Source organism: Tiliqua scincoides, chromosome 9 (genome assembly GCF_035046505.1).
Source record: "Tiliqua scincoides isolate rTilSci1 chromosome 9, rTilSci1.hap2, whole genome shotgun sequence".
Taxonomy (NCBI): Eukaryota; Metazoa; Chordata; class Lepidosauria; order Squamata; family Scincidae; genus Tiliqua; species Tiliqua scincoides.
The window spans coordinates 2,198,382-2,210,467 of record NC_089829.1 but is presented as its reverse complement, the minus strand read 5'-3'; the positions used below and the strand labels follow the sequence as shown (position 1 = coordinate 2,210,467).

At 61.0% G+C, this 12,086-nt stretch overlaps 1 protein-coding gene across 13 annotated transcripts in view; it reads right to left on the bottom strand.

The window, feature by feature from the left end:
- Positions 1-12,086, bottom strand: part of HSPG2 (heparan sulfate proteoglycan 2) — a 79,570-nt gene that overhangs the window by 40,895 nt on the left and 26,589 nt on the right. For 12 of the 13 annotated variants that reach the window (XM_066637750.1, XM_066637752.1, XM_066637754.1 and 9 more), the window contains 24 exons: positions 11,850-11,975; positions 11,347-11,472; positions 10,466-10,738; positions 10,267-10,386; positions 9,867-9,998; positions 8,676-8,820; positions 8,441-8,592; positions 7,746-7,892; positions 7,256-7,419; positions 6,910-7,089; positions 5,997-6,193; positions 5,272-5,419; positions 4,803-4,930; positions 4,328-4,414; positions 3,777-3,835; positions 3,380-3,447; positions 2,752-2,892; positions 2,453-2,638; positions 2,100-2,279; positions 1,757-1,875; positions 1,444-1,555; positions 712-825; positions 201-328; positions 10-96 (listed from right to left, as the gene is read on the bottom strand). In XM_066637750.1, coding sequence (XP_066493847.1) covers positions 10-96; positions 201-328; positions 712-825; positions 1,444-1,555; positions 1,757-1,875; positions 2,100-2,279; positions 2,453-2,638; positions 2,752-2,892; positions 3,380-3,447; positions 3,777-3,835; positions 4,328-4,414; positions 4,803-4,930; positions 5,272-5,419; positions 5,997-6,193; positions 6,910-7,089; positions 7,256-7,419; positions 7,746-7,892; positions 8,441-8,592; positions 8,676-8,820; positions 9,867-9,998; positions 10,267-10,386; positions 10,466-10,738; positions 11,347-11,472; positions 11,850-11,975 — 3,319 coding nt within the window. The remainder of the gene's footprint in view (positions 1-9; positions 97-200; positions 329-711; positions 826-1,443; positions 1,556-1,756; positions 1,876-2,099; positions 2,280-2,452; positions 2,639-2,751; positions 2,893-3,379; positions 3,448-3,776; positions 3,836-4,327; positions 4,415-4,802; positions 4,931-5,271; positions 5,420-5,996; positions 6,194-6,909; positions 7,090-7,255; positions 7,420-7,745; positions 7,893-8,440; positions 8,593-8,675; positions 8,821-9,866; positions 9,999-10,266; positions 10,387-10,465; positions 10,739-11,346; positions 11,473-11,849; positions 11,976-12,086) is intronic. The other variant, XM_066637758.1, reaches the window with a different exon arrangement.

Here is a 12,086-nt window from a genome sequence, read left to right as displayed (position 1 = left end):
CCAGCCTACCTCTCACAGTGGCGCCCAGCATAGCCCTGGGCACAGGAAATGCAGGTGGGCTCTCCGTCTGTGTCCAGGAAACAGCTCTTGGTGGCCCTGGTGGAAAAGGAGAAGGTTTGGGGGTGAGCCATAGTGATCCCCATGGCCTGCCCACCCAAAAAGGGACAAGGAAGATAGGCTTGTAATAGGGTGGCACCTACTGGCTGGCAGAGTAGGGTCCGTGGCACGGGCATGGCTGGCAGTCTTGTGGGGTCCCGTGCTTGGCATCGCCGAAGAACCCCAGCTGGCAGCGCTCACACTGAGACCCCTCCGTGTTGTGCTGACAGCCCTGAAGGCGAGGAAAGAGATGCCTTTCTGGGCTGCAAGGTCGAGAGCCCCCCAGCACCCCCGCCCAGCCAAGTCCTCTCAGGCACACCACTCCACACAATGAGGCTCCCTTCCTTGCCCACACAGCCTCACAAGGACAGCAAGAGAGCCTCACTGCTGCCCCTCCAGCCCGACATGTGCCGCCTTCTCACAGTGGCCAACCAGATGCCCCACAGGGAGCAGGGCAGAGCAGGAAGACAAGTGTCGGTGTTCGCCCAGCAACTGGGTCTCTGAGCAAACTGCCTCCTCTGTGCGTCTGCCCAGCAAACTGGTCCTCTCCTGGCTACTGCATGGTGCTCACCCACCCCCACTTGCACCCAGTGCACCGGCCCAGAGGTGTCTCACCTGGCAGTCACCCGTCTCAGGGTCACACTCGGTTGCGTGCCCATTGCAAGCACAGGGCTCACAGGTGCCCAGGTAAAGGCCATGGGTGGTGCGCATGTAGCCGACATCGCAATCCTGCGAAGCAGGGAGGAAAGGGGGAGCTCAGTGCTCTGCGTGGCCAGTGGCCTCCTCTGAATCCAGGGGTCTTCCTGCTCTCTGCCCCCTTCAGGTTCAGAGGCTGGCTACACCCAGCACTCCCAACGTGGCCTGTGGCCCCTGAAAGAGCCACAGAGTCAGGTGGCAGAGCTTTCTGGGAGCTCCGATGCATGGAATACGGCCCCTCTCTCCTCTCTGGCAGGTCCTGCCCCCAGGCTGGGAGGGAATAGACCACTGGGGGCCTGAAGGTCTTGACGGCGAGAGATGCGGCCCACAGTATTTCCTCGTAAAACTCAAATAGCCATGAGGCAAGATGAGTGGCTGCAGGCAGATTGGCAACTGGTAACCAGCTATTTGCCTGCTCTCTGCTGCATGTCTCACGCCCCCCCCCCCCACCGGTTCCTTGGGCTCCAATTAAGCTCAAGACAACTGCAGCCCTCCTGGGCGACCCAGGCCAGCCCAGCCACTCCCTGCCACAGCCTCCCTGCATGAGCAAGACAAGAGGAGCCTTGAGTTGGGGGCAGGCAAGCACGGCCTTGCCTATGCAAGCATGCACAGTATGCAAGCAAGCAGGAGGTGTTGTCAAGTTCTGCTCACCTGACAGGAAGGACCACGGTAGCCAGGAGGGCAGGCACACTCCTCAACCTCCAGGGCTGGGCTCAGCCCTATGGCACGGGGCACAGCCACATCCATGCGGATGCCAGAGATTCTGCAAGGTAAGGGGGGCAAAGGTGGGCCCCCTGCCCAACAGCCAGATCGGGGCCCCAGGACTGGCTTCTTCCCAGGCTCCATTCCCCGGGAATCTTCCAAGATGTGCTTCGCTTGGGCACACCTGACACAGCCCAGAACTGCCCCCCTATTATCTCCACCCATCATCAGCACTGCCTGCAGACCACCCCGTGCTCCTCACCTGCTCCCTGTCTGCCGCTCGGCGTAGGAGGCCCGAATCATGAGAACATCGATGTCTGCCAGCGCCATCAGGAGGTGCTCGCGGGTGGCGTTCTGTCCATCTGCACGACGCCAGGCTTGCTGCAGGAGGAGGAGGAGGCGGGTGAGCACCTGCCCTGCCCTGCATGCCCCAGAGGGGACAGAACTCAGGAGGGAGCACCAATGGGCAGAGGGCAACACCTGCTGAGCCAGCCTGCAACCCACAAGCCAGGCACTCGGGTCCCCAAGAGCAGGTAGGCGCTCTTTCACGTGGGGTTGTGTTGAACACAATGCCCCTGCCAGGGGCAGGGCAGGGCTTGGCTCACCTCCCGGAAGGGCACAGTGAAGGCAGTGGGCACTCCAGGCAGAGGGGCCGCTTCAGCGAGGTGCTCCAGGAATATGCCATTTCCCTGCAACAGGACGTTGGGCTGGCTGCGCAGCAGAGGGGAGCCAGGGAGGGCACTGTGCGTGATGGTGTAGTGCAGTTCTCCGCCATACGAGGTCACCTGGGGAGGGCACGGAGCGTAGCAGTGTCAGAGGCAGAGGAATTAGCGTCACACCCGTGCTACAACACACCTCCCGTTCCACGCACTGTGCAACCTGGCCTCCCCAAGCCACTCCTCTTTCCATGGCCCTTGGAAAGGCTTATTGGAAGGGTCACGTGTGGGGGGCGGGGTACCTTGTCGGCCTTGAAGTGCTCAGGCAACACCCAGTAGTACACGTCACGTGGCAGAGTGTGGAAGGACGAGAAGGCCAGCTCCAAGGGGCTGGTGAAACGGATGCCTTCACTGACTGTCCGGGTGTTGGCCGCATTGGAGAGGCTGACTTGGGCCTTCCGGGTGTCATCCTCGTGTGCCACTCGCACCTAGAACCAGAGGGCCGCACCATAAAGCACAGAAGGGGAAGGCATCTGACCCCCAAGCATGGCCTGCACTGGGGGTCAGTGCCCCCAGGCGGGCAGAGGCTGGGAGGAGGTACCTGGTCCCTACTCCAGGACGAGCTGGCACACTGGCGCGAGACCCCCATGCAGAAGCAGCGGAGACAGCCATCAGGGTTCTTGTGGCTCAAGTGGAACGTCCCTGTTGCACATTCGTTGCACAGACGGCCCATCACGTTAGGCTGGAAAGAAAGGCAGAGTGAGCACAGGGCCGGGCAGGCAAGGCAGGCAGAGCCCTGCCACCCAACTCTACCCCCCACAGCCTGGGATGCAGAAGGGTGTTGGCCCAAGTCTCTGCTCAAGGGAGCCACAGGGATGAGGGATGTTCACGGAAGGAAGAGGACGAGCCAGAATACCTGGGCAGAACCTGCATGCTCAGCAGCAGACTGATGCAAAGGCTGGAGGCAAATGCAGGGGAGGAACCGCCTGGAGAAGCACATGGGCCAGGCATGTCCTCAGAAGCGGTTGGCGAGGCCCCAGAGGAGCTCAGTCTCACAAAAAGGAGCCAAGAGCAGGCCGGAGTCTCCACCGTCCATCAGCTGCGCTCCTGCCACATGCGGGGGGGGGGGGGGGGCTTCTGCAGAAGGTGGATATATCCAGCCCCTAATTGGGCCCCGCAGAATGGAACTCTGGGAACTCTGCCACCCTCCCTGTGCTGGCAGGGCCTACCTTGCACTGGCAAGCACCTTCCAAAGAGGCGCTGCTCCCTCGCTCATCGCAGCGGACAATCTCCTGCCCTGTGGGAGGAGATAAAGTCACGCAGGGCAGGGTGTTCCGTCCCTCTGCCACAAGGGCTGGGTTGTGGCCCAGTTGGGCAGCCAAGTGCACAGCGTGCTCTGGACCGTTCCTGAGATAGCCCCCTGGCAACCCCCCCCCCACCTGGCACATGAGGTCGGACGAGGCCAGCTGCAACACCCAGACAAGCAGAAACAATCACTGGCTTCCACCCTTCCCCTGCAGCCCCACCCTCTCCTGTCTCACCCCACCCCAAGCAAAGAGCACCTGAAGCACATCACCTCACAGGTGTTGGAAGGGACAGGGGGAGACCTGCAAATGCTCTACTCACCAACCGGCAGACACCTCCCACCTGGCTGGATAGGGTTGCCTTCATAGCCAGGAGCGCACCTGGGGGCAGAGTGGGGAAGAGGCACATTGAGCCAGGCAGAGACTGCTCACCAGAAGGGGGCCAAAACAGGGCTCCCCGAGCGTCCCCTTCGGCCTGGCCTCCACATGAGGTGGCAGACTGGCTGAGGGGCTCTCCCTGTGAGCACTGAAGGTTTCGTTCTTTGTTTTGACTTGCAGAAAGCTGTGGGGGAGATTCCCAAATGGCCTGGCCTGGTGTACCTCGAGTGTCCCCCTCAGAAGGATTAGCCCAGCAGCACCTGGTTGGGCCACTGAAGAGCAGAGGAGGTTGGACCAAGTGGCATGCCTTAGGTCTGGCCCAGCAGTTGGGTGCCCAGCACTTGGGTGCCCTTGGCTGGATGGCTAACTCAGAAGCATCCCCCCTCCGCTCCACCATCTGCAAGGCGCTCGCCAGTGCGTCTACTTTGTCACTGTTGGAAAAGCTGCGCACGTTTGGAGGAGTAGCCCTGCGGGGAGGAGATGCCCACCACTCACCGCTCACAGCGGCGCCCAGTATGGCCTGCGGCACAGTCGTCGCAGGTGGCTTGTCCGTCAGTGTCCAGGAAGCACGAGGTGGAAAACCTGCCAAGGGGAGGGTGCTGCGTCAGACATGTGCTGACACACGTGCAACCGTCCTGGCTGTGCAGTCCTCCCCTCCTTGGGCACGGCTGCTCTGGGAACACCAACCTGAGGGCTTGAGCCACACCTGACCCAAGCGCCTGGAAGAGCTCCCAGGCACGGCTTGCACAGCCTGCCTGCCACATGTCTGACTTGTGCCCTCAGCAGCCTCTGTGTGCACAAACCTGGCCCCACTCAGACATCTCATTCCCCAGCAGGCTGAGGGCCCATTTCCAGCCCCTGGGAGCCTGTCTCTTCCCCAGCAGAGAATGCCTGGTCAGGGCAGAATTCAGCAGGCATGAGGCAGGCTGGGCAAGGGCCACGGCGCCTCCATCCCGCTCCCAGCACTCACCGGCGGGAGGCCTCGGTGTACGGACAGGGGCAGGGCTGACATGCACTAGGGGTGCCCTTAGTGGCATCACCAAAATATCCCAGCTTGCACTTGTTGCACTGCGGCCCCTCTGTGTTGTGCTGGCAGTTCTGGAGGGAGGGAGAAGAGCAGGGGGAGGTGTGAGGGCCCAAGAGGGCTGCAGACCCCCAAGGCCAGGATTGCCTGGGGAGCCCCACATTGTGCTCTAGCCCTGCTGCCCCCCACCCGTGGTCATTCAGGGGCACAGCAGGGTCCCTTCCGCACAGCGGAGGTCCCACAGAAGCAGCCCTGACCTCTCCTCTGCATCCCCCGGGCAGGACCTTGAAGACGCTTCCCAGCCACTTGGGGGGCCTGCAGCTCCAGTCCCAGCCAAGTTATAGCACCTCCTGTGCCCCCCAAGTCCCTCTGACCCTCTAAAGCCCCCCCCCCCCCGATCTTTCAAGATTCCTACCAGGCAGTAGCCTGTGATCCGGTCACAGGAGCTGGAGTGGCCATTGCAGCTGCAGCCAGAGCAGGTGCCCAGGTAAGGGCCTCCAGGTACACGCTCAAAGTGGGCATCACAGCGCTCACATGACAGGCCGGAGTAACCTGCAGGACACCTGCAGACAGGAAAAGGTCAGCCGACCACAGGGGCAGCCGCAAAGGGATTCAGAGCTCTGCCGTGGCCCTTGCCAGACCCCCTTGCCTGGGTCTCTGACCGAGTTCCCAGCACTTCGGCTTCACCTACAAGTCTGGCAGGAGGCTCCAGTGGGCAGCTTGGGGTCTGACGCACACGAGACAGGCAGAGCTGCTGAGCCACAGGCAACTCAAGAGAGGCAGCCCCCAAGGAGAGGCATTCACCCATGGAGCAGATGCCGTCTGCCGTTTGGAACTATTCACCTTAAAAATAATTTAACAAACACCTGCTCCTGGAGAACTGGGGTGTGTGTGTCTGTTTAGTGCCTCAAAACACTTTCAGCGGACTCAGTGCTGCAGTCAGCTCTGCCCCGGCCTTTCCTGGGCTTCTCTGCAGTGCCCTGCAAAGCACACGGCCTCTCAGGGCCTGTGGTGATGAGGCCTTGCGGTGTCAAGAGGCAGGGGCCTTGCAGACCTCTAAGTAGCTCCCCCAAGCGGTTTGGTTTTGTAGGTCACCACCTGAGGACCGTGTCCCTCCAGCCACCCCTCCTGGAGGGTTACCTGCACTCCTCAACGCCGTGGGCCAGGCCCAGGTCAGTGGTCTCAGTGGTGGTGGTGTCCATGGCGATGTCGCTCAGGCCCACGCTCGCCATCCGGCTGTCATAGACCGTCTGGATCTGGATGGCCTGCAGGTTCTGCAAGACGAGCAGCAGCTCCTCGCGGCTCACAGGGGCGCCTGACTCCTTCTCCCAGTTCTCCTGCAGGCATGGCAGGTGTGACCAGTGATGTGGCAGAGACCAGCGAGGAGGAGGAGAAGCCACGTGCATGTGTGCTACGGGGCCCCCTGCTCCAAGGCAGGCCCTCTCCAAGGTCCCTGGCCTGGTCCTGCAGTGCAATGGCCAGAAAGTGCTTCCCCCTCCCACCAAAAAAATCCAGGCATCAGGAAATACATCCAGTAAGTCACTCAAGGGAAGATTTGGGAGATGGCCCTTGCACGCCCTCCACCAAGCGTGTGTGCTTGCCTGTTGTGTTCTTGGGGCTTTCTCTGTCCGGAGCAGCAACTGACTTTGCCACCCCCCCCCAGCCCAGAAGTAACTGCAGTAACTCCAATTACTTCAGGAACCGCACTAAGAGTTGCAGCCGCTCTCGGCTTGATTCTGGGCTGCCCCCTCCTTCAGAAAGGGCTTTTTGTTTTTTAAGGGAAAGAAGCCAATGGAGCTGCCAGCTTCTTTCTCTTTAAAAAAACTTATTAAAAATGGATGTCAGGGGGACGAGCTGGCATCACTGCCCTTGGGGCGTGGTGCTTGGGGTATCTGTCCCCCTTCCCCCAAAGGTACACCACTGATGCATGCACCCACCCTGCTCCCCTGTGACAACCTTCACATGGAATATCTTGGAACACCTAGATGGGGAGGAACGCCTCAGGGACACCGATCCCCCTCCCCCGCTCCCAAGGAGATGACAATACACCCACCTCAATGAAAAGGACCTGGCGCTGGTTCACCACCGAAGGCTGGGTCGGCACCTGCACCCGGTAGATGAGCTTCTGCCCGTTCCCCACAATGACCACACCAGGCTTCTGGACAGGGTCCGACTGGCCGCGGGCCAAGCCGTAGCGCACCTTGAAGCGGAGGTAGCCGCCGTAGGAATCCACCTGCAGGTCACACCCGGGGGAAAAGGAGGAGAGCTCAGTGTGCTGGCCCAGGGCTCACTCCCCAGCAGGGGCCTTGAGGGGGCCAGGTCTCAGGCTGGATCCAGGCCCAGAGGCGGCAGCAGCAGCAGGAGGGAGCCTCCACCTCCCCCCCAGCATCACTCCTCACCTTGTTCCCCAGAAACTGGCTGGGTAGCATCCAGAACGACTCCTGCGCAAGGAAGCGGCGTGAGAGATCCACAAGCTGGAACTCCTGCAGGCCGGGCTCCACCTGCAGCTGCGTGGAGGACAGGGGTGGCACTCCGGGCTGGGAAGGTGTGGTCACATTCACCCCTGGGGAAGGAAGAGACTTGGTGGTCTTGCCATGATCCTCCTAGGAAGCCTGAGGCTACTGGGCCCTCTGTGCATGTGCAGAGACACAACTCTCCTTCCAAGTTCTTCATGCACTTTCAGTGATGTCTCCTTTCCATCAGACAAAACTGCAACTCTTTGGCCAGCCTCTACTGCTCAACTGGGAAGCTCCTCTGCATGGCAGGGCCAGCACCCATGTGAAAGCCACAGAGCCCACCTCTCCCCCAGCAGCAGCAGCAGCCCATCCAGACCCCCATACCTGCCCCCCCAGTGAGCCTCCCCTGCTCCACCCACCTCCCAGGCAGTACCTTTGAAGTCCTCCGGCCGGTCAAAGCGCAGCCGGACCTGGCTCCGGTGGCGGCTGGTGCCCTGACAGGCCTTGGTGATGCCAAAGCAGAAGCAGGGCAGGCACCGGGAGGTGTCCTTGACATGGAAGTGGCTTGTGGGGCAGGGCCCTGAGAGGGGAAGAAGGCAGGAGTCATCAGGCAGGTCCAGAACAGCAAACACCGGACAGAAGGGGAACCTCCCTCCCTATGCAACCCAACCTCAGGCACGCAAGCATGCGCAAATAGAGCCTATGCGCACTCTAAGACACGCATACACCAACTCCCCGGCACGCAACAAGACTGAGGCCTTCCATTACAAATCCCCTGTGCCGGGGACTGAGCCTGGCACAGACTCAGCATCTCCAGCAGGGACCCTTAACTCCAGCATGTGCCAGGCAGGACCTGGGTACGGGGGGGGGGGGGAGGGCAGGTCAGCCATGACAAAGTGGGCAGAGGGTCAGCCCTAAAGATGCTCACTGGGCCAGCCACAATCTCTCAGTCTCACCCAACTTGCTGGGCTGTTATGAAGACAAAATAGGGATGACCAGCCAGGCATTTCACTCTAAGCTCCCCAGAGTTGGCAGAGGAAGGAGGCAGGCAAGAAAGGAGGGTGGAGGGGAAGTGCAAGCAGCCAAGGCACCTGCCTTTGTGGCTGCTCTGCTCCACACTCGGCTCACCTCGGCCAGGCGTGAGGCTCAACACGCCATCGGGAATGCCAAAGATCATCCCACGGGCATTGATGGCCTCACAGGTGTAGGCCCCTTGGTCGGACTCCTTGACGTCTCGGATGACCAGCGTCCCATGGCCGTTTTCACTGGTGATGGACACCCTGCCAATGGAGGGGAGGGTCAGAATTGCTGGGCCCGGGGGGGGGGAAGACGACACCTCAGGAGATCTGCTGGCTGGGCCTACCTGTGGCTGGAGGGGATGTGGCCCCAGTTGAGCCTCCAGGTGATGATGGGCGTGGGGACGCCGATGGCCACACAGCTGAAACGGATGGTTTCTCCAGGGGCAGCCTGGATGGACTCCTCGGGGGGCGTAATCACCTGTGGAGCAGCTGGGGGAAAGGAGGACAAGGGCAAGGAAGAAAAAAGCACTCTCAAAATACAGAACCTCATTGCCACAGTGTGTCGTCACAGCCTCTCTTACACTCACTTTTAAAGAAAGGGTTTAGCAGACATCTAAGCAATAGCCATTTCGCAGGCAGCGGAAGGAGGTGGAACCACCCACATCTCCTGACTGCACACGACCCCTGGTTGCACCCAGCACACCAAAGCAGGGAAAGGCCTGCTGCTGGGTGTGAGAGCCCTGCTTCTCACTGCCTCTGGACCACATGGGTCCATCAGACTGACGGCTAACTGGTTTGGGGCCAGGCGATGCCTCAGAGCCAGATGGACTTTTGCAGCTCAGAAAGAGAGGGGAGTCAGGCAGGGTGGGAGGCAGACTCCTGGGATTACCTGTGGGGGGGGCAGGAAACGGGGGGGTGAGGGGGGCTCTCTCACTGGGTGGCATTTGGTGTCACCCAATTAACCTGGTTGGCAGGAGAGTCAGGGCAAGAGTAGGTTTTTATTCAGTAATTCTTGGAAAGTGGCACCTGGGGGTCCACACGCTTTGCCTGGCCTTGATAGCCAATCCAAAACTTGTGGCTATTGGGACCCTGCCCAAGGGAGGCAGGCAGGCCCATGCAAGGCCATTCCCCCAAATAATCCCCCACCCTATCCCCAAACCATGGTCAGAAGGGCTCAGAATGTCAGACGCAAGAGAGGACACCAGGATGCAGGCATCTTGATGTCTTGTATGCTCCCTAAGGCATCTGGTGGGGCCGCTGTGAGATACAGGAAGTTGGACTAGATGGGCCTTTAGCCTGATCCAGCGGGGCTCTTCTTATGTTCTTATGAGGCAGGAGAGTTCATCATGCAGTGCAGAGTTGATGGAGAGAAAATGAGGTGGCGTTGCTGACTTGCCCTCCTCCTGCCACCCTTGCACCCCCAGCTCACTCCTTTTTCTAGATGCCAAGCAGGCTCCAAACCCACCAGGACTCTTTGTCTTGCCACGTCTCCTTTGCCCCCCCCCCCGCCCCCGGCAGAACCCTGCCCCACTCACTGCAACCGATCTCGTCCGAGCGGTCCGGGCAGTCAGTCTCGTTGTCACACTGGTAGCCGGCAGGGATGCAGGTGCGGGTGGACACACAGACGAACTGCTCGGGGCCGCAAGTGTCACCAGGCCCCTTTGTGGCTGTGGGGAGGGCCGGCGCATTAGAGGCAGAGCAATCCTGCTAAATAGCCTGCCTTGGGATCCAGCAGAGGCTGCCAGTGGTCATGTGCGAAGCTTCTGGGAGCCCTGCTGCTGCCTGCCTAGGAGAAAGTCCCTGACTACTGCCCCAGACCCCTGGACCAACCTGCTCCTCCCCACTGCAGCTCCCCACTTGGCCTCGCTGAGCCTCAAAAGCCTGAGGGCGTGGCCAGGCAGGCAAGCCCCCCTCCCCAGAGCAGCAGCTGCTTACGGCAGTTCAGTTCATCAAAGCCATCAGGGCAGTCGTTGTCCCCATCGCATCGCCAGAGTTTGAGGGTGCAGGGTCCATTCCGGCACTTGAACTCGTTGGGCTCACAAGGGCTGGGAGTGCCTGTCAGGGAGAAGGCCACAGGGATCAACACGCCAGCCCCCCTGGAGAGCCGTTTCCCCTCTCCAGGCTGGGAGCTCACCGCAGTCCAGCTCATCACTGCCATCCAAGCAGTCCCTCTCCCCGTCACACAGGTAGTCACGAGGGATGCACTGCCGGTTGGCACAGGCCACTTCGTCCTTCTGGCAGACTCCCGGGTGTGGGGGGGGCTTGGAGGTGCGAGGGGACACAGTAGCCGGCGCTCGACGGGTGGTGACTGCAGATGGTGTGGTGGCCGGAACCCGGGTGGTGACTGGTCGGGAAGGGTGGAGGAGTGGAAACTCTTGGCGGAGGACTGGTGGAGGAGTGGAAACTCCTGTGGAAGACAAATGAAGGTGGGGGGGGGGTTTAATGGCCAGGGAAGGCAGGTCTAGTAGAGAGGGAGTGCATGGTCAGGGGAGGGGGGGACCAATTTCTGCAGGAAGGCTGGGGGGGTGGGAGTGGAGGGGAGGGGAGGAGCAGGAGGGCCATGCTCTGGGGGAAAAGTGCTGGGCATGATTAACATGGCACCTCCTTTTGCATGCCCCCCCCTTACGCAGAAGAGGCAGCTGCACGTGGGACTGCCCCCTCCACCAGAAGCCTCCCTGGACCCGGCCCCTCAGAGACACAGCATGAGAGTCAGCCTCCAGGGAGCCTACAAGCCCAGCCCAAAAGCCCAGGTAAGAGTCACCATCCAGGCACAGAAACATAAGTAATCCTGGGTTCAAACCTCTGCCCGGCCTTGAAGTCCACCAGGCAGCCTCAGGCCAGTCTCCTCCTTGCTTGGTACAATGGGGTGGTTATGAGGACAAATGTCCTCTAACTGTTGAGGCTCAGCATGGCCGAGTGAGATGACCCCCCAGCTCTGTGGAGCCAGGCAGGGAACAACTAAGGGGCACCAGACAGCAACCACTCCTCTCCGTGACCCCTCCTAAAGCTCCTCACCGCAGCCATCTTCGTCAGAAGCATCTCTGCAGTCAGGGTGTCCATCGCAGTGCACTCTCAGCGGCACACACTCCCCGCTGTCGCAAGCAAACGCGTCCTCTGCGCATTCAGGGGGTGCCGGCTCAGCTATGGGGCAGGAGGAGCGAAGTGAGGGAGGAGCCAGGCATGATACCGGAGGAGGATAGGGGAAGAACAGCCCTGGGCTGGGGAGGGGGCTGATGGCCACAGATTTGCCCCATTTCAGTGAGCACTCTGGCAACTTAGGCAGGTGTTTCCTCTGCCCTGGCCAGAGGCCCTGCTGCAGGGACAGAACCTGCTGCCACTAGGCCATGGCACTGCCCCTGAAGAGGGGCTCTCAGGCAGCCATGGCCCAGGCTAGGCTTGCACGCTGCAGCATGGCCACCTTGCCTCCTGGTCAGGAAAGGTGGCCGTGAGCTGGTAGCGACTTCGCTGCTCCCACAGCCGCTCACTCTCACCACCTCCAGTCTGCCCCCAACGCTCACCACAGTCCAGTTCGTCTGACATGTCGCGGCAATCCGGTCGCTGATCACAGAGGAACTCCCTGGCCACACACTCCCCACTGCGGCAGGTGAACTCCTCCTCGGTGCACGGGCGAGTGTCTGGGGGCACTGAAAGCCGCAAGAAGTGTCAGGACCCGAGCTGAACCCCCAGGGAAGTCGGGTGGGGGCTCACGCCTCTTATGCACAAGACTTCCAGCATGCACTGAAGTACAGACGAGG